Source organism: Idiotropiscis lumnitzeri, chromosome 16 (genome assembly GCF_059441095.1).
Source record: "Idiotropiscis lumnitzeri isolate Australia: NSW breed Sydney's pygmy pipehorse chromosome 16, RoL_Ilum_1.0, whole genome shotgun sequence".
Lineage (NCBI taxonomy): Eukaryota > Metazoa > Chordata > Actinopteri > Syngnathiformes > Syngnathidae > Idiotropiscis > Idiotropiscis lumnitzeri.
The window spans coordinates 3,314,163-3,341,799 of NC_142406.1; the positions used below are offsets into that span (position 1 = coordinate 3,314,163).

At 44.0% G+C, this 27,637-nt stretch overlaps 2 protein-coding genes across 2 annotated transcripts in view; one reads left to right on the forward strand and one right to left on the reverse strand.

The window, feature by feature from the left end:
- The window catches only part of LOC148320869 (uncharacterized), a 58,563-nt gene that overhangs the window by 2,488 nt on the left and 28,438 nt on the right, over positions 1–27,637 (forward strand). The window contains exon 3 of the mRNA XM_088318677.1: positions 5,122–5,197. The gene's annotated coding sequence lies outside the window, so the exon portion shown is untranslated. The remainder of the gene's footprint in view (positions 1–5,121; positions 5,198–27,637) is intronic.
- LOC148320870 (enhancer of filamentation 1-like) lies at positions 1,213–24,736 on the reverse strand. Its single transcript, XM_088318678.1, has 7 exons — positions 24,571–24,736; positions 14,626–15,030; positions 5,948–6,046; positions 4,591–4,746; positions 2,950–4,122; positions 2,166–2,255; positions 1,213–2,042 (listed from the first exon to the last, which is right to left on the reverse strand). The coding sequence occupies exons 1-7, from the start codon at positions 24,580–24,582 to the stop codon at positions 1,494–1,496; spliced, it is 2,484 nt and encodes an 827-aa protein (XP_088174804.1). The 5' UTR covers positions 24,583–24,736; the 3' UTR covers positions 1,213–1,493.

The window sequence follows — 27,637 nt, forward strand, 5'->3', positions numbered from 1 at the left end:
TTTCCAGTACAGCACACCCCCCGTTTAGTGAGAAATCGTGCCATCGGGGTTAAAAATAACTCGTTATTTTTAGAATAGAAGCTACGAATAGCTCTTTGTGTGTTTTGGTCGCGATGGGGAATGGAAACATAATCATTTTACACATTGCCTTCAAAATGGGCCGTGGGTCAGTTGGTAGAACGGGTTGCCGGTTGAAATCCTTGAACCTCAAGCTGCCTCCAGGTTGGCATTGGGAACGAGAAACTCTTGTTAATTGCCTTACCCGGTTTAACAACGGATGAATAAAATCGGGCCATCTCCTAGAAAATACTTCCCTACGCTGCAGGTGTCAAACTAAAGGCCTGCGGGCCAGATCCAACCCACCACATCATTTTTTTGTGGCTCGCCATGGGTTGAATTGTGCTTTTTTTAATTCACTTTTTAGGTTATTTTTCCCCACCAAGTCCCTTATTAACATAAATTGAAGTGTTTAAATTTGGTTGTCACTATTTTCTACAACTTTTGATTTCAAATTTAATATGTTGTTAAAATATAAATAATATCAATGAAATTATGATGCATATGTAATAATATGACGTGAAATTTGTATGATGCTAATTTCAATTGTAATCATTTTGACCAAAGGATGAGTGTAAAATTATCAAAAATTGATAGTCTAAAATTTTTTTTAGCAAACTACCAAATTATTTCATCACACAGACAAAAAAAATGTTTGTACCTTATTCAATGATTTGATAATTAGCAATCAAATATTGGTGACGCCCGAAACATCTGAACAGTCCTTTTCTTCTGTAAAATGTGCTTTTGATGGTGAAATAATGTAATACAATGAATGACCAGTGTAACAATTTTACATTTGAACAACTTGCAAACTATTTATCATTAGTAGTAGAAATAGTATTTAGTAGTGTGTGCGCGTGGGTGTGTGCATTTTTACTCTTTTCTTTCGAATACATTAACGGAACAAAAAATGTCACATTTTCCAAGGAACCGCCTACAAATTGTTGTGATCTCATCTAAAATCTGTTGGACATAGTTAATGTAAAGACTTTTCAATTCATTCGCATAAAAATAGTAGTTGGACGCCAATTGATGTTGATAGCACTCCTTCTTAGGATTCCTTTTTTTAAAAACAAAAGACCCCCCCCCAAAAAAAAATCAGACAATTATTTCATTTCGACGTGTGGAAAGTACTGAAACAAAAACACTCAGTCATGGTTATGAACAAGTCTTTACTTTATCTGTGGCGAACCACCCCATCTCCCCCGTAAAGTCACACGCACACACACGGATATTAACATAGTTGAGAATCTACCGTCGCACATCCAGCAGTACGACACATCAACAACACTCTATGGGTGAAACGAACATAAGGTGCTTGATAATATATGACTGGAATGTTATGAAAAATGTCCACATTAAACAATCGAAACAAAAATCGAGCAAATATTTACACAAGATGAAGTTTATACAACAGGTGGAGGAAAGAGGAATCACCATTTGGCCATTTGAAGCAACTGTTCTTTGAACTGTTGTGCGTGGTGTGAAAGGTCAGTGACTCTGTCCACCATCTCCTGGATGGCGGCCGTGTTGGGGTAGTTGAGCGCCGCCGTCTTGGTGGCGCCCACCACCGTTTTTAACAAGTCACACAGCACGTTACTGGAGTTCATCACCCTGTTGGCCACCTCGGGGGCGGCGGCCTGCCGGGACAGCGTGTCGCCGATGAACACCAGTTTGTGCGCGCTGAGGATGACGAACTTGCTGTGCGCCACGAAGATGCGGGGCGGCTGCCCGGCGCTCACGCAGCTGAAGAAAGCGTCCACGGCGCTGAGCAGCGTGACAAAGTGCTGCTCGCACTGCTCCGAGTAGAAACCCAGCAGCTGGCGATCGCGCGTGCACGTGCGCGTGGAGGCGGGCGGGGACGGCGTGGTCTCTGTGTGCGGGGTGGCAGTCCTGCCCGGGATTTGGTGAGGCATCCACTGCGAGATGTCGTTCTCTACGGGCTTGATCACCTCCTGCTCGAGCTTCTTGAACTGGTTGATCTGGAGAAAATCACAGGGACGACATTAGGCTCTTCTGAACTCGGGACGCCCCGAGAGGGCAGCTTTATTTCTTGTGAGTTTCCCAAGATAACTCAATGTGCTTCACAGAATTACAAAGCGCACCTGCTCCTGGCCCAACTGAGCTTGATTCTGCTTGATGATGTTTTCTTTCTCCAGCAGCTCTTTCTGCTGGCGCTCAAAGTCTTCTTTGCCCTGTAAAGTAGAGCACAGGCATGTGAGGAAAAAGCATTAAATATCAATTGTCATTATTGTCGCATAAAATTTGTAAAAAAAAAAAAAAAATACCAAGGACAAGCCAAAAATTGGCTCTTTAAAAATAAAAAAAATATATACATGAACGCAGTGCAACATAAAACCAAGATGACATTCCAACCTTCAATCACCACCCCCAAAAAAAATCTGCCAATTTTTGCAGAATTTTCTGAAATGTTCTGCCTTTAATTCATATTTATTGCTGTAAGCGTTGAGGACCAAAAAAAAGTTATTTTATTCCAAATATCAGTCTGGTCCTAGAAGATACATAGGTGATGGTAGTGTCTGTCTCCATGCATGTGCCTTTAACTCATTCACTGCCAGCCCAGGTAAAATGAAAGTACGTCTATTTCCGTCAATGGTAGCGAATGAGTTAAGAGGCGGGGCCTGGTGTCGTGATTTGTGATATCTGTAACTGTGTGAGTGTGAGCTGTGGTCGACAGCTGTTTCGGTGTCCATGTTCCTGTTGTTTTTTACTTTGTTTACATTCAATAAATGGCTGGAAAGTCTATCCACGTCTTGGGTTCTCCTTTCACATATGCGAGGAAGTATAGTATAGCGTAAAACTCCAAGAAGGTTAGCGTTAGCGTTGTCGCCACTGTCGCAATATCGCCGTTCTAGCTGTGCGATTTACCTGCAGATGTACGTAGTCGTAGTCTTCCATCCAGCTTTTAACACACTTCTCACTGTGGTTCATGTTGTCCTTGTCTTGGCTGGAAGGCACCGGGAACGGTTTGGTCTGCCCCCCGTAGGTGTCGCTGTCCGAGGAGGGCGAGGTGAGCGGGTGGCTCATGTTGTCGTCGGGCGTGCTCCCGCTCGAGAAGGAGCCCTCCATGTGCGTCCGTCTGAACAGCAGCTCGCCGCTGTTCCCTATCGTGGAAGCCAGCTGCTTGGCGTCGTCCGGCACGGTTCTGGAAACCATGACGAAGCGGTCCAGCTCGTCGCACTTGTTGTGATGCTTGCCGGCGGCGGAGGAGGTCAACGTGTTCAGCGCCCAGCTGCTGTTCTCCAAGACCTGGTAGACCTGCAGGAGGATCTGCTGAGAATCCTCCAGGCGACCCAGCTGCCTCCTCAGCTTGCTGTGAAGGGCGGAGTCAGAAAGGGCCGTGGCGTTGGCCGCCGCCCCTTTTCCGAATACGATAAAGTCCCCCAGACCTGCTCGGATTCTGTCCAGAACCGTGCGGACGTCGTTGGCGTGGCGCTCCATGAAAGGAAAAGTCCTCCAGTGAGGGGATGCCGCCATCGAATGCAAAGCCCCGACCGAGACCTCCACAGCCTGCTGCAGACGGTGTAACCTCTGGACCGCCGTGTCCACATCCAGCGCCAAGCGGCCCTCCGAGCCGGTACCCGTCGAGGACGACGACGTGGACATGCTGCTTCTCGTGCTGCCCGTGCTGGAGAACGACAAGCGGTTGACGCCGTCGGTCACGTCCGCTACGGCTCGCGATTCCTGGGCGGGCACGTCGTATACGCCCTTGTCCCGGTCGGCGGGCAAACTTCGGTGCTGGGAAAGCTGCATGCCCCTCGGGATGTCGTAGACGTCGCTGGGTGAGCCCGCGCCAACGGACAGAAGGGCTGTCGGCGGTACGTCGTAGATGCCCTCATTACTGTTCTGTTGTTGATGATGGGCGGCAGGCTCCATGCTCGGGGGGAAGTCGTAAACGGACTGAGCATTTTGCGCGGTTTTGGCGAGAGTGGGCGGGGGGACGTCGTAGATGCCCTCCTGCATCTGTTTGAGAGGCTGCGGGAAATCGTAGGTGCTCTCCTGCTGGGCGGCGTTGGCTCTGCAGGGTGGCACCGAGTAGACCTGAAAGTCAAGGACAGGCATGATTTTTAGGTTACGATAAAGATGTATTTATTCAACTTTCAAATGCATGCCGGGGAATTTAAATGGAGGCAAGGTATGAAATTCACTTCTCAACTTTAATTAGGAACGACACCCGCCATATTTCTGTTTCGAAGCAACAAACTGTCGGACGCCTGCCTGAAAAAACGAAAACGTAGAAGCTGTGGAAAGTAAAAGAGTTTTGTTTTGGATTTTCCCATGGAGGCTTCAGACGGAATTAACCACACTGATGGAGCTTTGGTTCAACTCTGCTGGCAGGCAAAGCGCCACCGCAAGAATGTCATCATTTAGCGTATTATTAATTTATCCGTGCCAATTGTGACAAACAGCAGGAACTGTCTCAATAACGTCAAATCATGGCTTCAAGCGCTCTTCCTTCCTCGCGAACGCAAATAGTGAGCTCTCCTCTTGATTGGAGTGTTTTATTACCGCTTGTGATGAAGGAGGGACGTCATAAACGTCTTGTCCTTGTGTCCTGTGGTCCGCTTGAGACGGGGGGACGTCGTAGATGTCTTGGTTTCGTGCAGCTCCGTGCTGTGCGGGGTATGGTGAGCCCAACATTTGAGTCGGTGGAACGTCATACACCTGAAAAGGGAGCACAAAATTGCTTTTAGGAAAGGCAAAAAAAAAAAAATGCTAGAAATCTATTGAAATTTCCTTCTTAGCCTTCCAAGAAATCAGGATTTAACCGAATTCTCAAATATATTTTTATATTACGTTAGGCTGGGTCGAGCCATTAATCTACAATGAATTAATCACAAAAAAAAAAACATGACTCATCTCCCTCCGGCTACTCGTCTTGTCCAGGTGTGCCTCATTGTGTCGTCAGTTTGTTAGTTTTCATATGTTCTCCAAAGTTTGCAGTTTTATTTTCTGACTTGTTGTCACTTGACTTCAATTTTAATGGAGCGTTATTGCCCTGAAGTGTCTTTTTAAAATGGTCAATTATTTCTCATATAGGGAGTCTTCCGTTCACCGCAGTCTCGACGAACAGCATTTAGGGAATGGCGTGTGTACGACAAACTAAGGAGTCAAGGTAAGGAGATTCCCTAATTTAAAAAAAAAAAAAAATTGGTGCTGTTTTGTTACTGTTTTTCATTTGATTATGTCCTTGAAGTGTTTTTTAATACACGATTACGGCTTTGCTTCTTCATTAGCAGGTTAGGTTAGTTAAAAAAAAAAAAAAAATCAAGGACCCTGTTTGTGTTTGCATATGTATATTAGTGTTGCAATCATAAATTGCAAATTTTGATATTTCTTTTTAATTCAGATTAAATATTCTCTGATTTCTGTCATCTTGCATGATAGCAGACTTTGTGTTGACTCAAACTAAAATATTTGCTTTTACTTCGGAAAACGATGATCAACAGCTTTGCATATTTTATGGACCAAACCAGTAATTGAATCAAAATATTTTTTCTGCACTATTAATTTGGAATAATGCACAATAATTAAATTAAGAGATTGACAGTTAAATGTTTTTTTTTAAATGCGATTAATCAATTTAAAATAATCAATCACAATTTCCAGAAAATGTTTTTTTTTTAATACGATTAATCAATTTAAAATAATCATTCACAATGTCCAGATGGTCACTTGCATTGGAAACACAATTAAGAGACTTTAAAATGTTCTTTTCAGATTAAACCAAAAGTATGAATCATATTGTACGTCTATAAACAAAGATTCCCAAACATGTCCTGGCAGACTTTTTTTTTTTCTCCACGCAAGATTATTGTTAGAGAAGTCTAACTGTGCGTGAGTCTAAAAAGAACTGGACACCTACCCCCTGCGATCTACTGGGTGGGACATCATAGAGGTCCTGCTGGTTGTGCTGGCCTGGGCTGTAGGTGTACGACTGTCCCACTCGGGTGGGGGTCACCACCTGTGCAATCACAACAGGGAGAAGAGCAAACAATGAGAGCTGCTGTCTTTAAAAAAAAAAAAAATGCCACCCAGAATCAAACTTTTGTGCGTCTGTTTCAGTAGATAGCCGTCATATTTTTTATTTATTTTTTAATTTTTTTACGTTATTGGTGGAAAACATGGGCGTCGTATGTAAAGGACTGAAAAGTGAAGTCATAAAAGGTACTGACAAGCGTCACGGAAATTGGTGTGAGTCAGCCGCTGCGAGGACGTCAATTAGGTGTCGTGCTAACCCGGAGGTTTAGGATGCCGACCGTGTGCTCGCTGCCAGCACTCATTATCAGATCTCTCCGTCAAATGTCAGTTCTGTGTTGAACACGGTCGGTTGAAATGGTAAAAAAAACAAAAAACGGCCTCCAACCAACATGAGTAAGTCATTACCGAGCATTTTTCAGATGGTATTATGAGGTCATGTTCGCGTAACGGCATCCCGTTATTTTCTATATGGTTAATCCCGTTCAAGGTCATGAGGTAAAAACGCATCGGCAGGCTTAAGTCAACTAAAACGGCCTTGCATCGAAGTCAGGCAAACGTAGAGAATATTAAACTAGATTTTTTTTTTTTTTTTTATCATGGAAAACCCGTTTAAATCTTTACTGTAATGGATGAATCAACGCAAATAACTATTTAACGTGCTGCAGACAGGATTTAAGCAAAATGACACGATTACTGCTTGGAAAGAAAATCATCCTGCTGGCTTCTCTTGGACCAGTGACATTTTATTTTTTCTATCGTTAAATCCTCTATTTTGCTCTTTTTCCCGTCAGTGCTGATCAGTCCTTCCACACCTCCTAATCCCACTCTTTCCACTCTCCCTCCCCCCGCACTGCTGTCTCGTATCCCCCTAAAAGCCGAGCTGCAGACCTCCTCGCTGCGTCAGACAGACGGAGGAATTCTGGGAATGTCCTTCTACTGGGCCCACAATTGCTTTTTTTTTTTTTTTTCCCACCCCCACTTGCTACCGTCGCCTCACCGGAACGAGCAAGGTTCCTTACTGGGTTTGGAAAATAGGAATTGGTCGAATGTTAGCAGTGGGAAAGGTTTCTTCATAGTCTCCATTCTTCTTGAGCAGAGGTGGGGAAACTTTTTGATTGGCGGGCCACAATGGGTTCTAAAATTTGACAGAGGGAGCAGATGGATGGAGTGTTTTGGTAACCTCACCTCATCGGAGAATAAAAAAAAAACATTTAATTTTAAATGAAAATGAACAAAAGCATTACAACAAAATATCTGTTTGACACAGCAGAGTATTTAGAAATAACATCGACAAGGTTTATTCATTTAATTTTTTTTCAAGTTTGGCGGGCCGGATTAAAACGTTTAACGGGCCACATGTGGCCCCCGGGCCATAGTTTTCCCACCACTGTTCTTGAGTCATCATAAAGCTGGCTTACGAGCCAAATGGCATCTCTGATAATGAAGAAAAGCTCAGCCAGCACAGAACGGGGATTAATGTTTCAGGGAAAGCAGAATCGGGTTGAGGGGGACTGGTCTGTTAAAGAGATTTGTGAAAAAAAAAAAAATGTCAACGGGAGGGGGGTGAGGGAACAGTGAGGAATGGAAAATAGGAGTATGTTGCTCAGTATGGAAAGGAATGCCATTCAACGTTGGAGTCCAAAGCGACGTTCATATGGTTCTAATCAGTCGGGTTTGAACGAGCTTGAGGTGATTTAAGGTGTTCATTGCTAGCATACCCGTCCACGCATGCGGCGGCAAGTGAAACGTACACCGAGGCCGAAATAAACCAGCGGAGGAATAAATAGACTTGCTGCTTTTCGTCGGTCATAGACTCCCGCTGCATGTAATCGGACACAACGGCATCGAGTAGTTTATTTCCAAACGGAACGGAACATGGAAGCTGAAAAAACCGAAGTGACTTCAAGTATCTTGATTCTTCCGACATCTGAAATCAATCAAGATATAGAAATCCAGACGCGCTAACCTCACTCCAATCATGTTCCACATCGCAAGATTTGTTGCCATTCCCGACTGCACTGCTGAGAGGGAAACTAAATTGCTTGGTGGAATCGTCGCTAAAGTAAATGCCAAGAGAGAGCGACTGTAAAGGTCAGCGCAGCCCTGCGGGTTGAACGTGTGCGTTGGCGATAAGAGGATATCTGGACTCAGCTGCCGCATGCAGATGGCAGCAAGGTGTCCGCGAAAGGCCTTCACTGACCTTTTCCACAGGTGCGCGTCATCGCCTCCGAGCATATGCTCATTTCTTCTCCTCCCTCTTGTTTACCCAGCACGTCGCTGCGCCGAGGCGGGCCGGGCCACTGTCATAATTGCTGCTTTGTAAATATTGACCGGCTCCGATGAGCTTGGTGCTTTTTGTGGGGCTGATGACACCCTTTTTTTTTTTTTTTTTCCCCGAGTCGAGGCGATGACATCATGAAAAGCCTCCCGAGCAACCGAACAAACATTTGCTCCCGGTGAGGTGATAGGCTGCACGGATTCCTTCATGGAGGAGTCAAAGCGATGGGTCGCTAATGCGCCGATGAGCGGCGCCGAGTGAGTCACGGGCCTCCTGCTGTTTGCTTAGCACACTGGCAGGCTCAGGTTTTGGCAGGTAGGACATTTTGTGTTATTGGAGTGGTGTCGTCAGAGCGTCAACAACTGCTTGATGAGCTTGTTGTAAAACTTGTGGGATTTTACGGACAGCACATTTTAGTGCGTAAACGGTCGGGATATCAAGAACCAGTTGTTCATGCGTGCATTCCCTCAATTTGTTTGACCCTATTAATGCACGCCACTACATAAGGCAAGGCGTTTTTAATTTATTTAGCGCTTTTCATACTCAAGGTAAGGTAGGGAGATTTCAAATCATTTGAGGGCAAATACATTTAAGACAACAAAAAAAAAGCTATTTTTTTGTAACCAAGTTGATTTTGTCTACTTGGTTATGTTCTTGTTAAAATAAATAAAAATAAATAAACAAAAAAAAAGCAAACTAGAAAAATAAAAAAATAACTTCCTAAAAGAAGCACGGGAGCAAGATTTTGGAAAAAAAAACGGCAAAATGCTGATGCACCATGTTTGCTTTCAACTCTGGACTCCATTAATTGAGCCGTGTCTGCTGACCACAGAATTCTACCGGCTTTATAATCCATGAAAATGTCTTTAATGTATTCAAGACTTGAGCCATTCGGTGAATTATTGACCAGTAGCATGCAAAATATATTCTACAGCCAGTGTTGAGTCTTTTGAACTCGAGGAATATGTTCAAATCTCTTTATTTTTGTTTTGAATGAGCTGAAAAAGGCAGTGGCGATAATCAAGTCTTCTGGAGATAAAAGCTTGGATAAGCTTCTCCTGATCTGCTAAAATACAATCTCTAAAATCTACAGTGCTGTATAAGGATTTTTTTTTTTATTTGCCGTTCTTAAAGGGATTAAGCTGAAAGTCAAACAATATGTTTTTTGTTTTTTTTCCCCTGTGGTTGTTTAGCTGCAATGCATAATCCTGACGTGTCTCTTTTGCGATGGTAAAACGATCACAACAAAACGCAGTTCTTGCCCTGGATCACACGTGCCGTTTTATCGTCTAACTCCAGATTCGCGCTATAAATCAACGTAATGAAAGATCTCTCGCGATAAAGAAGCAGTGCGCTCAAATGAACAGGAAGACATCATATCACACTTGTTCATTGGCTTTGGAGACAGCCCTCCTTTCTCAATAATGGCTTGCCGACATAAATCTCCAAGCCCTTAATTAGACAGCTCGCCAAAAGATGGCGACAATGACACTTCCGGGGTTTGGGTGTTGTCAAAGCTTGGAGACGCACAATGGTGCGCAGACAATGACGTCAGTTTGTTTGGTAAGAGAGGAACTTTTATGTGAGAGCGGATCGAAATGTAGGGAGTGTTTTTTGCTTTGATGAATCATTGTACAAAGACATCTCCGCCACCAACTCTCCGATTTGCCTTAAACTCGCAAAACCAATTATTCCAAGTAATGAAGTATTTAATCCCGGAGCTGCAAAAAAAACAACAAAAAAAAAAAACCAGGCAGGCGACTTAATGAGGAGGAGCTCCTGATTTCGGCGCAAATTAAGGATCATCTTTCATCCGCTCGGATCAAAGCGATTTCTCAATCCGTTGGAATGTTAAAAGATGACACGCGGGCGTTTAGTTTCCGGGAAAATGTCCTTCCCAGCAGAAAATGGGACAGATTAATGATCCTTCAGTGCAAAGCCGAATGGACAACTATAATACGGACGAGCGTGTAAAACTCTTTGTAATGCTATCATTGTGACATGCTCAGAGTAAAAAACCGCATGTCGACTAAAGTGGTCGGCGGACTCGTCGGCCGTAGCACAGACAAGACACCCGATGGGTCCAATCACGGTTTGCATTGCCAACATTTTCCAGCAAAGCATTTCCTGTCATCCAGACTCGCTTTGCTTTATGACTCATTTATGAGGAGCGCTGCTCTCAACGTTCAAGGAGCAAAGTCCTCTCGGTATGCAAACCACACCGCAGATGACTTTTTATTTCTTTATTTTTTTTTTTGCTACAACTGATTTATGAGCTTCCCCCCTCGGTCACTTCTCATGGGCCAGCGATTCATCACCGCGGCAACAATGGCGAGCGTTAGAAGGAGCCGGCGTGCTCCAGGAAGACCGAAGTCAGCGGCGGAGGTCGCCGTACGCACGACTGGCCTGAGAAAATATGATGGCGGCAAACAAGCGAGCCATTTGTCCCACTACCAAACGGCGCTTTATCGAGGTGAACGACGCACCCTCGTCGGCCGTAAACAACTATCGGCGCGATTTGTCCCTTCGTCCCGTCGCTCTTGAAGACGTCGGAGAATTTCAGGAAATGCCCATATAAGGAGTGGTGCTCTTGAGGGCAGGAAGTGAGGAATGAATAGGCCGTCTGGTAGGCGTCGATAAGACGCTTGGCCGAGGTCTTTGAACTCTGAACCCAACCCATCTTTGAACAGCATGACCTCAGCGCCTGAGTCAGAGAGGCACGGTGGCGTGAAACAGACACACCTTTCACGACGCCAAGGAGGAAACGGAGGAATAAAAACCCAAGTCGCACAATGGCGTCTCCTCTTTGGGTCACCCCAGAGTCCCAAACGTCACGTGGGTCCCCCGCTGTGAGGTCTTGACGAGGGTCAGTCAAGGACAGGGCGAGACATCAAAACCGAGGGAGACGCCCGGGCCAAACCCCAGCGCGCATTTATCCACCAAAGCTCCGCGCCACATGAAGAGAAAATCGCCGCTTGCCAATGTGGAGCTGCATCGTGCGGACCAGAAGACAAATTCTGGAGGAAATGATAAACAACGGCGGTTTGCCGGACAAGTTGAAGTCAACTTATTTCCGTCGGATCGCTACTACTCAATTAGGATGCGCTTCACATGCTTATTTAGTCCATTTCATGTGGTTGGACTTCCAGTTGGAGTTGGACAACAACAATCTTGTAAAAACATGGAAAGTTTTGTCATGAAACGCTTAAGCTCATGTGCACCGACTGATGGTGGATCTTCAACTGTTGCTTCACCGAAGTTGCGAACGAGCATGTTGTGAAATGGAAAATGACTTGTGAACGTCAGCTCAGTTGGCGCAACGACGAAGCAGATTCAGCTGTCTTGGCGGAACTTTTGTTGCTCGGTTGCGATAAAGATCGTCTTGCATTTTCACGATCCACGCTTGCAGATATTTTTTTTACCTCAGCCTTCAAAATAATTTGTAGGGCTTTATTTTAGCTACACTTTGATTTTTATTTTTTTTTTTTAGTTTTACATCGGAAAGCAACGGTCAGGTTTCGAGTTTATTACAATAACTATTATGAACGATATGATGTAATAATTTATTTTAAATTCCCTCTTGATTCCAATAAACGTATATAAAGTCATGCTTGTCACTGCTGTTGGTCCCTTGCTGAAGACAAAAAAAAAAAAAAATCATTACGATGACTTTTTATTGTTTTCCTAGCCGTGGTTTCAGACATCCCGATTGAAGCCAAAATCTGAACGTGACTGCCAAAAAAACAAACCGAAAATAGAAGCGAAATGAAGGTGATTTGGAGGTTAAACCTTCCCTGACGTGAGGAATGTTGTCATTTCTCGTCTTCTGTTACACTAAAAGGCAACCGCTGGACCGTTCATACGTTTGGAAAATAACTCTTACCGCACTCATCGATTTTTAAATCATCAACAGCAGACCTAAAAAGGAATTTTTGAACCAAAGCCGCCCAAAAAAACAACTCGTGCTTTTTGGCATCACCAGCAATTAAAAAAAAAAAAAGACGTAGCCTGTTGGTGCTCGTGTCCAACGGCGAGACGTCATTGCAAAACAACAGCGCCTTGTCTGCATTCCCAACAATGCACAAATGAACCCCGAGGAGAAAATTCATTTGCATGTGACGCACAAAATCAAATTCCATTATGGTAAAAATTGCCGCCACTGACAAGGAAAAATTATTCATCCGAGGCTTTTTATAAGCTCCCTAATGACATGATCACAGCATAAAACAGTCGATGGAAGCGCATTTTAGTTTTTCGTGCTGCCATCAAATCCTTTTATGCGAGTATGTTAAACATTGCGGAGGAAATTAGGTTGATAAGACTGCTTTTTTTTTTTTTTTTTGTTTTTTGCACGTGTCGGTGGATTGACAGGTCCCCTTGTCGGCCCGTGGCTCTCCCCGTCTTTATCGCGTGTTTACACACTAAAGCGCTCACCTGGGCTCATTGGAATGATAACCAAAGTTAATTTGTTCATGAAAGGAAAACACGCTTCGGGCAGCCAAAGCTCATTCAATGTATGATTAATATGTCTCCTGAAGTGCCGGAGTGAGAAAAATAGGAGAATGGTCCGTCGTGTCCGTCAATCACACCGTGTTGCTTTGAGTCAATGGTTTTTTTTTTTTGGCTAAATAGTCACCAATCACAATTAGATTATTTTTCGGAATTTTTTTTGGGGGGGGTGCGTGATATTTTTGAAAACAGGTTAACAAAAATGGTGCACAATCCCATGCGTTTTTTTTTTTTATTTTTTTTATAGCGCTTATCGTAATTAGGGTGCGCTGGAGCCTCTGGACTGGTCTTCGGCCAATCACAGGGCAACTCGTTAATTTCAGTTTTGTTGTCACCACCACACGAACAAAATGTTCCCACGCATGGATGATGGATCATGAAAGTCAAAAGTAAACGACACTATTCCTGCATTGCTACCTATATTGTAATAGTTTCTCAGTTATTTATATTTTAGCAGTTAGCGTTTTTTCATTACAATGATTCACTTTTATGTATACGCTATATTTTGGAGGAGCGCAAGAAAAATTATATGCTGTGAGGGGGGGGGAAATAAATAAAAACCAGCAATAAAACAAGTAAAGCTATGACTAACTATAGTGGCTATACCGTCAGTGAGCAAGCTAAGTGTTTGCTAGTGAGTCGTAACCCAACAATTAAATGCAGAAACAAAACTATTTTTAATGCAGCTGGGCTCCACCAAAAAAAAAAAAAAAAAAATGCCTTTGTGCAGTTTTGCTTTTCCCTTCACTGAACCGATTCCCTGGGCCTCTGTGGCTTAAACTGGCTCTGCTGCACACAATGCGCCCTTGCACGGCGAAAGTCTTTGCACAAAAACACTACCCTGCTCTGTGGTAAACACCAGGCCCGGCACACCCTGTCCACATTTGTCATCGCCGGCCCGCAATCTCTCTGACATATCAGCCTTGGACTTGTTCGACGATGGGAGTCGAGCACATTTGTGAGTGCACAAACGTCATGTCCTATTGCATCTGTATAGCCACCCATGCAAGTGACGGCCACGCCCACCATTTGATATTTTAAATCGGCACCGATCCCACGGAAAAGCCTCTTGGGATCAATACGAGCATGTTCGGCAATGTTTTGAAGTATTCTTAACGCATGAATCTTTGCTCGTCATCATTAAGTTCCTTTTCCAGTACAATTGTTGTTAATTTTCAAAGCATATTCCACCTGGATCTAACTTGTCTCCGGGCGGGTTAGTCATGGTTTTAAATTGTGACAGTAACATTTTTTTTTCTTTCCAATCTCACTCCAGTGACAATCGACGGACAGCACACGAGCATGTCGTACCATAGCAACAAAATTCCCCACTTTTTACCCCCTCCACGCAAGTACATTGATTCAAACTTATTCGTTACCAATGACGGATATTGACGTCAAAATGTACAGTCATTTTATCTGCACTGGTAATGAATGAGTTAATTAAAAAAATTAAATAAAATAAAACTTTGTTGTAATATCACCATTCACCACTAGATGGCTTAGTTGCCCTTGCACAGCGTCTTAACCTGCCCTCTCTTACAAAGTGAGTAGGTCTGATTCCTATTAATTAATTAATTTATTTATTTATTTTTAGTGACATATTTCTTTGCTATTTAGCAGTTTGAGGTTATTTTTTGATCATTCAAACGCTTTGTTGTTGAAGGCTTGATCGTTTAGACGTGCATTGTGAAATGGCTTTTTTTTTTTTTTTCATCCCTCTGGTTAAGTTAAGTTAATCTGCTGTTAAAGGAAAGGTCATGCGAGTATCTCACCTTGCTAGGTGTGTTATCAGCGGCCAGTGTACTCCTCGGTGGCACTTGATAGACATCTTGCCCGGAGGGCACCTGGTAGATGCTCTGCTGTTGTGGACTCTGCAGGGAAGGTGGCACCTGGTACAGCCCCTGAGCCCCCGAGCTAGACTTCTGCTGGAAGCCCGAGTTCTGGAGGGGCGACTGTGCGGCGCCGGCGGCCGGCGACTGGGCTTCGAACTTGGGCCCGATGAGCAGCTTGAGGCGGTTGCCGGGGGCGATGCCTTGGCGGCCGTGCAGGGAGCAGAGCCACCAGCCCTCCAGGCCACCGGTGTTCTGTTCAATCACGGTCAGGATGTCCCCTTTCCGGAAGGCCAGCTCCTCCGGGGACTCGGGCATGTTGTCGTACAACGCTTTGGCCATTAAGTTCTACGGAAAGACAAAAAAAAAAAAAAATACAATTGTGCTTTTTGTTCTGAAGCTCATCTACATCCTTGCATTTGCTCGGTGTTCACATTTTGATGAACTCGAAGCCCACTTGGCAATCGCCCGCAGCTCTCCGCCAGATGTCTTTCAAACAAATCTGAACTTGACGGGATTTTCTCAGCTTGCTCCCCGCTTCAGGGCATAGTTCCGTGTTCCGGCCAGCGGGGGTTGAGCTATAATGAGTCTAACAGGCAGATTTTGGCGATAGCAGATGCCCCGGAGTGGTCCGTTGCAGTGTTTTAGGGAGGCATTTGCTGCTAATTGCCACATTAAATGCACCATTATCCTTTTTCGGGGCGTTCTATGCCTGGAAAGAATCAACTTAGCATGAATGGGGCTTTATACCGGTACATTAATAAACACGGTATTCGGTGCTGCTAAGCGCATAAACAAGCTTTGACAACATCGTCCATATGGGACAAAGTTGCGGAGACCTTTTGCACTTTTACAGCTTCCAGTGTTCTGGGAAGACTTCACAAGATTCAACAGTTTGTGTCCATTTTGAAGAGCATTTGCGAGAGATCATCATTCTTCGCAAAAACTGTTTGATCGGGTCAGGTCTTGGTTGCTAAAAGGGACTTCTCAAAATTGTTCCACCAAATGGAATTGTCCAAAATGTCGATGGTGAACTAAATCAGGGGGAACTAAGAGGTTCTGCCATTCCACTTATTGATTAAATAATTGATTGTCTTCATCCCATGAACACATCACTAATGGTTAGCCTTTTTTTTTTTAAATGGTGACTGCATCAAGATTGTCATCCTTTGGGAATATTTTCTGCCCCCCTTGGAGTTATACACATTTGTGAATTGGATACAAATTAAACACTGTAAAATCGCAATGATTAAAAAAAAAAAGAAGAGTCCTTTTATTGCCCTCTCCTCCAATATAATAGAATTAACTAGTAAACTACTCTTTGCTTTTGTCATTAAGTCTCAGATTTGATCAGATAAAGGATTTCCTTGCCTTGTTATCAGGCCAGTAGCTCCGTGTGAGAACCAGGAAGTGTGCTTTGAGGTTCTCTGTAGTTTGATTTTCATGTTTCACCCTCCTTGGTCTGAATCAAACAGTTCCCATGTGAAACTCTCACGTCTTGTTAACGCCGTTATCGCTCACTGTGCTTCTGGCCGCTTCAGCCATTGTCCAAGTGCACTGTCGACGCCCGACACACCCACATGTACTGCAACGACCCCCCCCCCCCTAGCCACTCACGAGGTGGACCCGCAGCGTGTTCGATCGTGACCTTTTGAGGTCACCGTCATCCAATAAGGCCGTTTGCCGGTTTGGATAATTTGATGTAGCCTGGCAGAGGCATCCCGAGAGGGAAAGGAAAAGCTCCTTTCTGCGCTTCCGACCGTCACCCTGCTGTGGCTAGCGTGGAGCCGATTGATGCGGCGAGGAGAAATCTCACCACAGACACAAGAGCAGCGGGCACCAGACTCCTTTGTGTGCTCCTTTTGTCTCTGTTAATTACAAGTGATTGTTCCGGAAATGCCGAACACTTGTATTAAGCTCCCACGCGAGCCTTGGTCTGCACTCTGATGCATAAAAAGGAACGAGACATGGCTTGAAACCCTTTCGGAAGATGTAAGCAGATCCGCAACACGTCTCCTTCCATATTCCGTACTTTGCATTTTCAGGGTCAATGGGAAGCTGGAGCATATCTCACGTGACGCTGGGCTTTGTGCACTTCTGCAACACATTTATGCAAACCTAATCACATCACAAGCCCCCAGAGCAGATGAATGCATACATCAACTTGCCTGTTTGTTTACTTCAGCCACAGGGTTTTTTTTTAATAGCTCAAAATGGAACTTAATTTAATCCTCATGCTTTTCACAAGATGTTTTTTTTCCTCCCCAAAAAAAAAAGCTTATTACAGTGTATTAGGTCTGAAATAGCCATAACGGAATCTACAATGCATGCTGATTCAGCACAATTTCCGCCATGATTTGTCTCGATAAGAAATGCAAATGACAGGAAAATTACTTCGTGGCTGCGGGATGAAAATGATTAATTAGGGTCATTAAGTCAGGATTGACTCACACTTACACAATACGTCAACCAATATTATAGACAAGTGTGGTAAACATGACACTTAACAGTAACAGGCTCCCTCTAGTGGTACATGAAAGAATAACTGAATTAACTGTAGAATGTTCGCGTCGGTTGCGTTTAATTTTTATGTATTTAGATTTAATCTTTTAATGCTTCTTATTTTCAATTATTTAACTTCGGTTTGACTTTTTTAATGTGTGATACACTACAGTTGAAACAATAAGTACAGTGTTTATGTTTGCATATTTAGATATGCGGAACATTGCAGGAGCTTCCAACCAATCTTTTGGGAATAAAACAAAATGTTAGGCCTACTACCATATTTAACCGTTGGTCTATTTTGTTATTCTTATTTTTTTTTCTCGATTATGATTCTATTCAGCGTTATTATTGCAATTTTTGTTCTAATTAATGTAAAATGAATGCTTTGTTGCTTTAAACCCATTTTGATAGCAAACACGATGAATCAATCAGTCGTTGAAAAAACAAACAAAAAAACAAACAAACACATCAATCATCTGTTGTGGTAAATCTCCTCACTGACTTCCTCCAGTGGGAGCTTCATAGGAATAATGACTGCGCTATTACACCTTCACCCAGGAAACGGTCGCCACGTGTGGGTTGGATTAGATTTAAAAGCCAATATAAAAGCATTAATGCGAATGTGAATAGCTAGCATGGGAAATGTAATAAAAGAGCCATCAAGATTTGCATAAACGGGTTGTTTGTGAAAATAACGGTGCCTTCTGATGTGACGCAAAGAGGGAACGCGCATCTCTCTTTGCCGTGTTTGTTTGCTTGACTTGTGTGGCCGCCGCTGTAATCTGAGCAGATAAAACTGACTATTAACCAGGCGTCACGTCGCTGACATAAACACACATTAGTCACAACACGGTGACGTTCCCGCTGCCATTGATCACGCTGTAAACACACGTGTTTGCCATTTGAATGTGAGCCGGCGGGCGGGTGTGGAGGGAGGCAAGGGAACGGAGAGGGCCCCTTCTGCGACTCCCACCTATGAGTGTGAGCTTCCAGGAAGTTATCATTTAGAGGTCAGAGACGGGGCGAGTCGTGCTACTGCTCCCTCAAGAAAACTATGATGCATTTCTGGTTAAAAAGTTAGCAGAGGAGGAGGTACTATGGCGCTTCTTCAACATTAAGATAGTCCGCAGTTGGTAAACTGCAGGAAGCTGCACAGATAAGACTCCCTGAGGCGGTAAAAAGATAACGATATAAATGCGAAGAAGAATGTATTATTTAAAGGAAAATTCAAATGAGATCTACTTTTTTGTCCTCTACTGAAAACCAAACAAAGACATGCTAATGCTACTTTTTTGCTGCGCCTTAAGTTCCGAAGGCTGCAGTGGTACTCCGCAGTCTCCACTTTGCTGCAGCGGTCCGGCTTTTTTTTTTTTTTTTCCTTTTTTTTTTCTTTTTTTTTTATAAAACCGTTGTCGTCCACCGTTCCAAATGATGCATTCAATATTTTTTGCATATTTAGCCTGAATCAGCTCAGTCTTACATATGGCGTCATTCTTATTGTCCCTTTATTGTCCCCACAGCAACAATGTAAGATCCTTGATATATAAATAAAGTTGTATTGTATTGTATTATCAAACAATCTGGATCTCGAGTCTCTCAAATAAATGAAGGTGTAATGGTAAAATTTGTTTTGTTTTCCTTTGCCCACGTCAACATCTGGTTCAGAGGCCTTGCGTTTTTTCCCCGCCGCAGAACGGAACTGTCTGGTTCTCCAGCTGGATCACTGGATACAACCTAAAGATCCAGCTGTCTGACCCGCGCCGCCGCCCCTCCCCTGATCCCCTTTCTACGTACACAGACAGCAATGACTCACGCGGGCTTTTTCCATCGGTGTCTGGCCTCGCTCGCCTGCCTGTGCTGACCAATCCAAAAATAAAATCGCCCTTGCGTAACGTAACTGCCTGTTGAAAGGGGCCCCACCTTCGCTGCCAGCGAGAGCTCTTTGTGAGGTTCAGGTTCTTTCGGGTGGCCAATGAAAAAGAATTCAACTAAAGAAGCTCAAAATCCCCTACGACAGTTGCGTCCTCGCGACATGAAAGAAGACAAACAAACAAACACCCGCCATTCCAGCTGTGCGACTCCACCACTGTCACTTTGGCGAACGGGGAAAAAAGCAGCACACTCATGCGGCCTGGTTTCACATGGTTATATATAGAAAATAATTATGATAATGACGATAATGAGGACCTGATGACTTTTAACCAGTCGTTCCTCAGAGTGAGAGGGCTGCCGCGGGTGAGAGCCAGTTCAAATAAATGGGCCGTGTGAAGGGTTCTGGGTACGAAAGACTCATGGGAAGTGGTTCAGTGCCCGGACTACACGGTAATTTCTTCATTTGGACATTTTTCAGGAAGGTTTACCCCCAGATTATAGTCTCTTTGTGACCTCTCCCAGTGGCTGTGTTGGAACATAATTATATAGCAGGCTCCTTTAACTGCGGACAAAAAAAAAATGGGATGGAAAACATAATATCAACGTCCAACGCAGTTTTGCACATGAAATTAAACATTGTCTAACCTCGACTGCATCACATACAGTCGACGGTGACCCTTTTTGTAACAAATTGTAATTCGGTTCGGACTCGTGCTTTGGAACGCTCCATAAAAATCATTCTAGCTTTGTGACTGTGACCTCGAGATGACATTTCAGACTAACTAAACACGTGGATTAGCCTATCTGCGTATTTACGGGCCTAACTAACTGTACAGTCGAGATAGGAAAGCGGGATTTTAATAAATACGAGCCGAAGCGAAGAGGAAGACTACGTGCTGACTCGGGAAATGAAATCCCAGGTGATATGAAAATTCAAGTTTTTTTTTTTTTTCGTATGTGGAAAACACGCTATTCCCTGAAACACTCGTTAAAAACAGTGATGGTACAATTTTGACCACTCGGGTCTGGACTGATGTCATTCGATTACAAACTAAAAGCCACTTCCAGTAGTAAACCAAAACCATGATGAATTGAGCGCAACACTTGAGGTTTTACTCAGTCTCAGGAAGCGATTGCAAAACGTTAGTAGTGAGAACTCCCCCAACTCTTCTGAACCCTTTCCGTTCATTCTAGTCATTTCATGTCTTGTCACATAAACCGCCTGCAGCACTTCCCGTCTCCTGGAGAATTTCAAGCCATCCAGGTGAATTACGACCAGCCGGCCTTATCGTTTGCCATCTTGCGCTGCCTTACGAGGCTTTTTAAGCACGAGCTATAATTAGGTGTCCGGGCCGCGCTCAAAAGTGCATCTATTTCCGTGAATCTGAAGGAGTGCTGCGTTAGCATTTTGTGCAGCGTCGCCTCGTGTGATATGCCAGACGTTCTTGGACTCTCCGAATATTGCAAAGCAGCAGGGAGTTGTCCCTCAAATTGAAGTAACACTGGTCTTTTGCCAACTTTATGGCCTTCGTTTCGTTCCAAAGGCAGAAGTCGGCCCCAGAAATGGAATAGAGAAATAAATGCTGCAAAATGAAAAACAACACGAGGATTTGTTGATATTGCCAAAAGGCAAGTAAGAGAAGAGGCGTATTATTTCCGAGGCCAAATGCTACATGGGTGCATCTTGGTAGGCCCCGGAGACACAAACTAATCCCTCCAGGGGGCGTGAGCCAAAATCTGGAATCATCTTCACGGTATCACTGCAGGGCCACATTGGATTGTTTTACATTTCGGAATTGCCAATGAGATGGAAATGCATTGCACTGTCCCTAAGATTTCACGCTATGCCGAGATCTTGCGGAATAAAAATGGGCCTAAGACGGTGCCTGCCCCTACCGCCCGCCCCCCTCAGAAAGGCGACAGTCTTTTGTCTTTTTCTAGAAGGGAAGAGCCACCTTATCAAAAATTATTTTAACCCTGTTAATTTAAAGTCAAATTAACCCAACATATTGATGTCCAAAAAAAAAAAATTGTAGTCTACCGATACCAGTTTTTTGGGCTTCAAAGTAAAAGTGCAGTCGTATGAACTAACTGGTGCACCGGTATTAATAACTTATCTCAGCTGTTCAGCTTCCTACTTCCCACCATGAGGGTCAACCGCCGACAAGGGGCTCACCACCCTAAGAGGTGACCCCGCAAAATCGTTTGCATTCTTCAGGGGACGGGGGGTACCTGATAATTATTTCCGCCTGTAAAAGTAAAACGTGGAAATTGTTCTTAGTATGATTGCTGATGTTGTGCATTCTTAAAATATAATCTGCCTTTTTGTGTTTTTGTAATGTTAAAAGTTGGCTGACGGCGCGAGGGCACAGCGGGGTGAGCGGTTGCGGAGGGGGGGGGGGGGTGTTGGCAGGCGGGGGTGGGAGGGCTTGCACGATTCATTCTCATTGGGGGGGAAGTCCAAAAAGCAAAAACTTGAAACCAATCTGATTCGGAAAATGGAATTCATAATCAAGATTAAGGGGACGAAAAGCAGTCAAAACTCGTTCTTCAATTGACGTGTTTCTCGAAGGAGGGCTCTTGGAGCACAATGCCGCTGTCGGCCCAAGTCTGCGCCCGCTTTGCCAGACTCATTAACAACGCAAGGGGCCAACTTGAAAACAACAACAAAAAAAAAAATCTTCTTGACTACATTCCCAAGCACAACGTCCTGGAATGTTCTCATTCTCACAGGGAGCTCCTCAAACTCTCTCTTCCCATCCCCTTCCCCCATCACCAAACACATCAAACTTTGCCCTTTCGTCGCCCGCCCCCCCCCCTCACAACTTCCTCTCCTTTTCATTTGCTGCAGCCCCTTTCAGCATCAGGGGATTCTCCTCCCACTCTGAACAATGTCTGCTTCGCCCTCCTCCAGCTCTCTTTACCCTTGGACTGGTGCCTGGAAGTTGAACCCATTAAAAAAAAAAAAAAGGAGGAAAACACATTTTGGCCACCTAATCACTGTGGTTGTGAAGCTATTTCAGCAACTGTGACATCAGCTGTGGAAGCGTCAGTGGAATTTTTTTTTTTTCTTTCCACCAGAACACTCTGAACACTTGGCCGCACCACAGGTGCCACGCTCTGTCGAAATCCACAAACCTCGCCGATGCCGCGAGAGATCAGAGTGCGTGCGTACGGCCCCAATGACGGGATTAGACGCATTAAGACACCAATGGAAGACACGCCTTCCCCTCGCACCTGAGCACCTGTTTGGAAAGCCTCTCTGACAGACTACAAGTGACTGAGCAGCGCCGAGTTCAACTGCAGCTGAAACGCGACCCCCCCCCCCCAACCCCCCTGCTTGCTTAATATAGGCAATCAATCAATGGGACGGAGATCAAACGCCAACACGGAGATGTGAGAGGCGAACCTCCGCAGCTGACCTGAAAGAAATCTGATAAACACAGCAGGGAGGCTAACGCACAATGTGTCGTCAAAGTCGTGGTGCATTCCTTCTCCCCCTAATGCCACCCTCATTTCCCCCTTGTTACATAATGGAACCCCCCAAAATGGTTTGGAATTTCTTAGAGATGTCATAAGCAAAGCACTACTTTTGTCTAAATGAAACTCCTCAACGAATTTCAACATAATTCCTTGAAGCCAAAGCAATGACTGTTCTGTTAATTCGGAGTGATAAATACTAATATTTGTGGTCTAGAAGTATTTTCCATGCTTATAATTTACTGTAAATCTGACTGAACTGCACTGGTGCAGGCAAATGATAGACAACAGAGCATTCCGTACAGATTTGGAATGAAACCGTTTAGGCAGGTGCGTCCTTGGACAAATAAAGGCCTCGTCTCGAATAGACGGCTGTTTCAAATAAATGCCTTTTGCTGTGTGCAGTTGAGTAACTCAACGCCCTTGGTCACTATTTGGGGAAATAGGGCATCATAAGTAAAGAGCACCGGCTGCCTCACTATCTTGAAAGGCAGGCAAACAAAGACGTGCAGACACGATTCTGCGGTAGGGAGGTTGCGCACTGTGTCAGTTTCCTTCCTACGCGCAGATAAGACTCTTGAAATGCCTCTCTCGATCTGATTCATAAATATCCAAATTCCCCTTCGCAAAGATCACCGTCTGAAACCACGAGCCTGATCTAAAGTGTATATTTAACAGACCAATGAGTCAGTCCATGTGCACGCCCACTGGTCCCCCCCACCCCCACCTTTTTTTTTTTTTTTTAAAAAGACAGAGCCTGCCGACACTGAGCAACAGGGGGGTGAGAGGGGGGGCTTGACAAACAGCAACTTGAGAAAACAACCCACAAAATTGCAACCCCCGTCCGTCCTTGAAAGTCTCCGAATCATCCCGGCATTTCGGATGGATTCTTCCGAGAGTACGTTGAGCCTGTGAGGTCATCTAATGAAGACCAGCGCTGCGTGCGACCGCACTAAAACGGCAGCGTTTGTCCAACTGAACATATACTGTTCACAGCTGATAATCTTGAGTTCGGTCTTGCGTCACATATTTAGCAGCACAGCTAGTGGAAGTGAAGCCACTCCATATGAATATTTTAAGCTTTATAAACAAATCAAGCGATGTGCCTTATTTTTTTCTGTGTCAGTGGCGTTTAATTAAGGATGTCCAAAAAATAGGCCTCGTGCACATGATCACGTTGGGTATTGTAGACTTAAACTGCAACTTGTGATTATTTTATAGCAGTATAAAACAATTACTTCAGCATGGGAATCAAGCATTGGCAGTTATCTGAGAAGGCGTGTTTCCGAACTTTGAGCTTTGGCTAATGTGTGATGTTGCAAAACACTGATGTCATCTTAAGTATAATAGGAAAGTGACTCTTTAGTTGAATACCAATGAAATTAGAAGATGAGACGAAAGACCGATTTTTTTAAGGGGGTGCTAGCACTTGATTGTAAGCCCGTTCAGTGACCACATTTAATAAATCAAGACAGACTAAAAGGTATTAAGTACTTGCGTGTTAAACCATGTTAAAAGGTTTGTGTGTATTTGGTTGTACAGCACACCTCAAATTTCATCATTTAGATTAGCATCTAACAGTAGTATACCTCGAGATTTATGTTATTTTCCTGGACATTGTTGCAAGTTATTAATATAAATTTGACAGTAATCATATAATATGACAGTAATCATCAAATGAATAAGAAAATAGTTATTGAATGTCAGTATCTGTCTCGGGTGCGCGGTGTGGTGAACCCAGTAAGATTTTCGCTCTATTTACGCCCCTGAACTGTTGAAATATGGGCGACACATTTGGAGAAGAAAAAAAAAAAGGAGTCCGTGCGTGCAAAACGGTCTCATATCAAACAAGCGCACAAGAAGCAAAAGTGACAGCACGTTCTTCATCTTACAACCACGAAGGATATAATCACATTCGATCAATTACCCTCAAAGTTCGAGCCCGGTATAAAAGTTAATTCATCGCCTGCATCTATCGTGACGACATCGACCCACTTTCATGACACCCGAGGGCGCAGTTAAGTCACTTACTTTATATTTCATTTTGCAGCTCCTCTAGAAGATTCCAAAAACAAATGATAAATATCCGCTTGTATCGCATCAATGAGAAAGAAGAGGGACTTAAGCAGCCATCCGCAGCCGTGCAGACGGAGTTGCTCGCCGACTGAAGCGCTTCTCCACCCGGACTGGAGCTTTTTCGCTCGACGTCTACAATCGTCCGCTCCTCTGCGAGCTGACGAATGCCTTAATTTGCATACAAGTCGCTGATTGGTCCGAGCCCATACTAGACCCGCCCCTGCCACCTCCTCTGATTTTCCTCCAGAAGTGACGTCATTATCAGGACGCGAACTAAAATATGTACGCCCAACTTATTATATATATACTAAGCCAAGTGACAGCAATTTTGCATATCTTATAAATTTGATTACAAACTGATTTTTTTAAAATCCCCTCCCAGATTTGTACCTTTCCTGTTGGAGTTGAAATCTGTATTTAACTTTATCAAATTAATTGACAGTAAGACCAGGAATATGATTGACTATTTTAGTTACAAATATTCAGGCTGTTTGGCTGTGCATTAATTTTTACGTTTTTTATCCTTTTTTTCTGGGACGATTTTATTTAATAGTAATATCCCAATGCATCTACTAATTGGATTTCCTGATATCATGTATTTTTTTAATTAGATATTTAAATATTTGTAACTGAATGTGTGATATTGTTGTACTCTTTTTTTTTTTTTAATTGGCTCAATAAAGTTTATATATAAAAAAAAATTGACACATTCTTATGACACTCAGTATTATATAACTTTGATTAGTAGCTCACTGAAAAAAGGCAATAAATATAATTACTACTTGTACTACATATAAAGTTTATGATATAATGAATTATGCACATAGCATTTTCATCCACGCAAACTGTTTAATATTTAAAGCAAATGACCTTTTTCTCTCTAGTGTCACATAGCTAAGCTCATTAATGCATTACAATTAGTCAAGAGTTTATGATGAAAATATGAACTTGATAAAAGACAAAAAAAAAAAAAAAAAATTGTGACGATGCTGTTTGCCTGCAATCACAATTTTCAAAGAGAAGAACTCACCTGCGCTTCCACAACTCTCTGATGTGTGCTGGCTCATTTCTCACAGCCATGGGCTGTTAACGGCTCTCATTGTCTGTGGTGAGGAGTCATATCCTCACATGAATGTGCCGTGCAAGGTACTCCCAAGCTTGTTTATGCTGCATGTGCTGTGCAGCTGCAGCCCATTCAAGTGGGTACCGCCGCTATTCTTTTCTGTCTACGGCCTATGTGATTAAGTGCCTTTGAGCACCTGTTTCCTATGACAAACATCACACATTGCAGTTTGTTTGATGCGTTGGGACTAAAACAGCCGCAAAATGTTTGTCATCCCGTTTCCATAACAGGCAGGATGGGATCGGTTCTTCAGGGCTGGCTCACCGGTGGCGTGCCATTTTTGGCGTGTTCAACTCATGCTTGATTTGCTCGCAGTGGGAAATTCGGAGATCCAGCGGCAGCGCAATCTCCCGCCAGATTGAGTTACAGCCTCGAAATCCTCCTTTTGAACCTCGTCAAAGTCAAACAATCAGCGGCCGGTGGAAGATTTGTATTGGGCCCCCGTCTCCTTGACAACAGCCACCATGGCAGCGGTATCTTATACCCTCGCACCTAGCAGATTACATGAGCTGCAAGTTGGCGGGTGCAATAAGTCCGCGGGTGTTATGATGGCATATTTCAAGCATGGAAATAGCGCGGGTGAAAGATGAGCCTCCAGCCTTTCATGTCGCCAGGTGTCAACGCCGTACGGGTTGCATAAGTGCTCCCGCAGAGCCGAGCTCAGGTTCAACAGTGAGCGCTAGCAGTTGTACGTGGAGATCACAGGGCTGTGCGAGCCGCGCCACCGCCGAAGCGGGGAACAAAGTTTTAATGGACGGAGCCAGGGGGACAACGGCTCTTCTGTGCGTGGAAGGTGGCCCCCTTGCTGCTCACTGTGAAAGACTGTTCCACAAACTCCCTCTCTAACCAACTCAGACACATTTATGTGAACGCCCCCCCCCTTCCCTTACCTCCACGTTTACCCCGTGTTGCCTAGCTCCTCTGCGTGGGTTTAAACAGACCAGGCCTCAGCCAGTGTCTCCGTCTTTGTGCCCTGCGACCTCGAGGCCTGGCAGCAGCACGGAGGAATGCACAGAACACAGAAGAAAGGGGAAGAAGAGTAACTCTGACACAATGTTGTTTTGTTGCCAGAGGTCGCCTCACTCTCCAGTAGAGCTGATTTACATCCCACAACTACGAAAAAAAACAAAAACGCCTGGTAACGAGATCTCCTCAAGCAGATAATGCAGGTTGCAATTGAGATTTTGATGTTAAAAACCAAACCAATCCAAAACTGGCCTGTTGAGAAATGTCAGACTCGGTTGCTACAATAAGTCGATCGAAATGTTTGTATCGTCAATCAAGATCAAGATCAATACGCGTATCATTCCCGGTCACAAAAATAGCCCATGCAAATGTTGGCATCTCTGGTTGCTGAAAAACAAAAGCAAAACATTTTGAAGCCAATTTTGTTACTCAAATGAGGTCAATATATTTCGTTTGCCTCATTAAGACATCCATTATTCTTAATTCTTCTCAGAAAATGGTCGCGGCCGACAATCGTAAACCGGTTCACAAATCGCTAGCTAGCTAGCAAGTAACCCCAAAGCTCGCACGGTGCCTGAATGCAAACAGAGGAACAACTGGTTGTTGAATTTTTGTATCACGCCTCTTCCAAGTCATTCCCGACAATTAAAATAAGTTTGGAACCACATTGTAGTTCCAAATAAGCTAACAGTTAGCCTAGCTTCTTTTTTTTCTCTTCTTCTTCCCATCCTAGCATGAGAAGGGCTTTAAGGCGCCAGTTGTTGTGTGGCATTGCTCTATGATGCAACAATCCCCCGCAGTGCAGCCGTCTGCCATGTGCGCTGTCTGTTTTTAAAAGTTTGGTTGAATCTCTCCATAAAGCCGTTAGCCTGGGAGCCGTATGAGGCGCTTTTGGTGCGTTTGATCCTCCTCCCCTCCAAGGACATCACAAAG

Bases quoted from the DNA above. Each gene is read 5' to 3' on its own strand.
- LOC148320870 (XM_088318678.1), bottom strand. The intron at 4,123-4,590 runs GTAATAAAACAC...CTTGACTTTCAG, and splicing joins TCCCTCCTTCATCACAAGCG to GTCTACTCGGTGCCACCCTG. The intron at 2,043-2,165 runs GTGCGCTTTGTA...GATTTTCTCCAG, and splicing joins CTCAGTTGGGCCAGGAGCAG to ATCAACCAGTTCAAGAAGCT.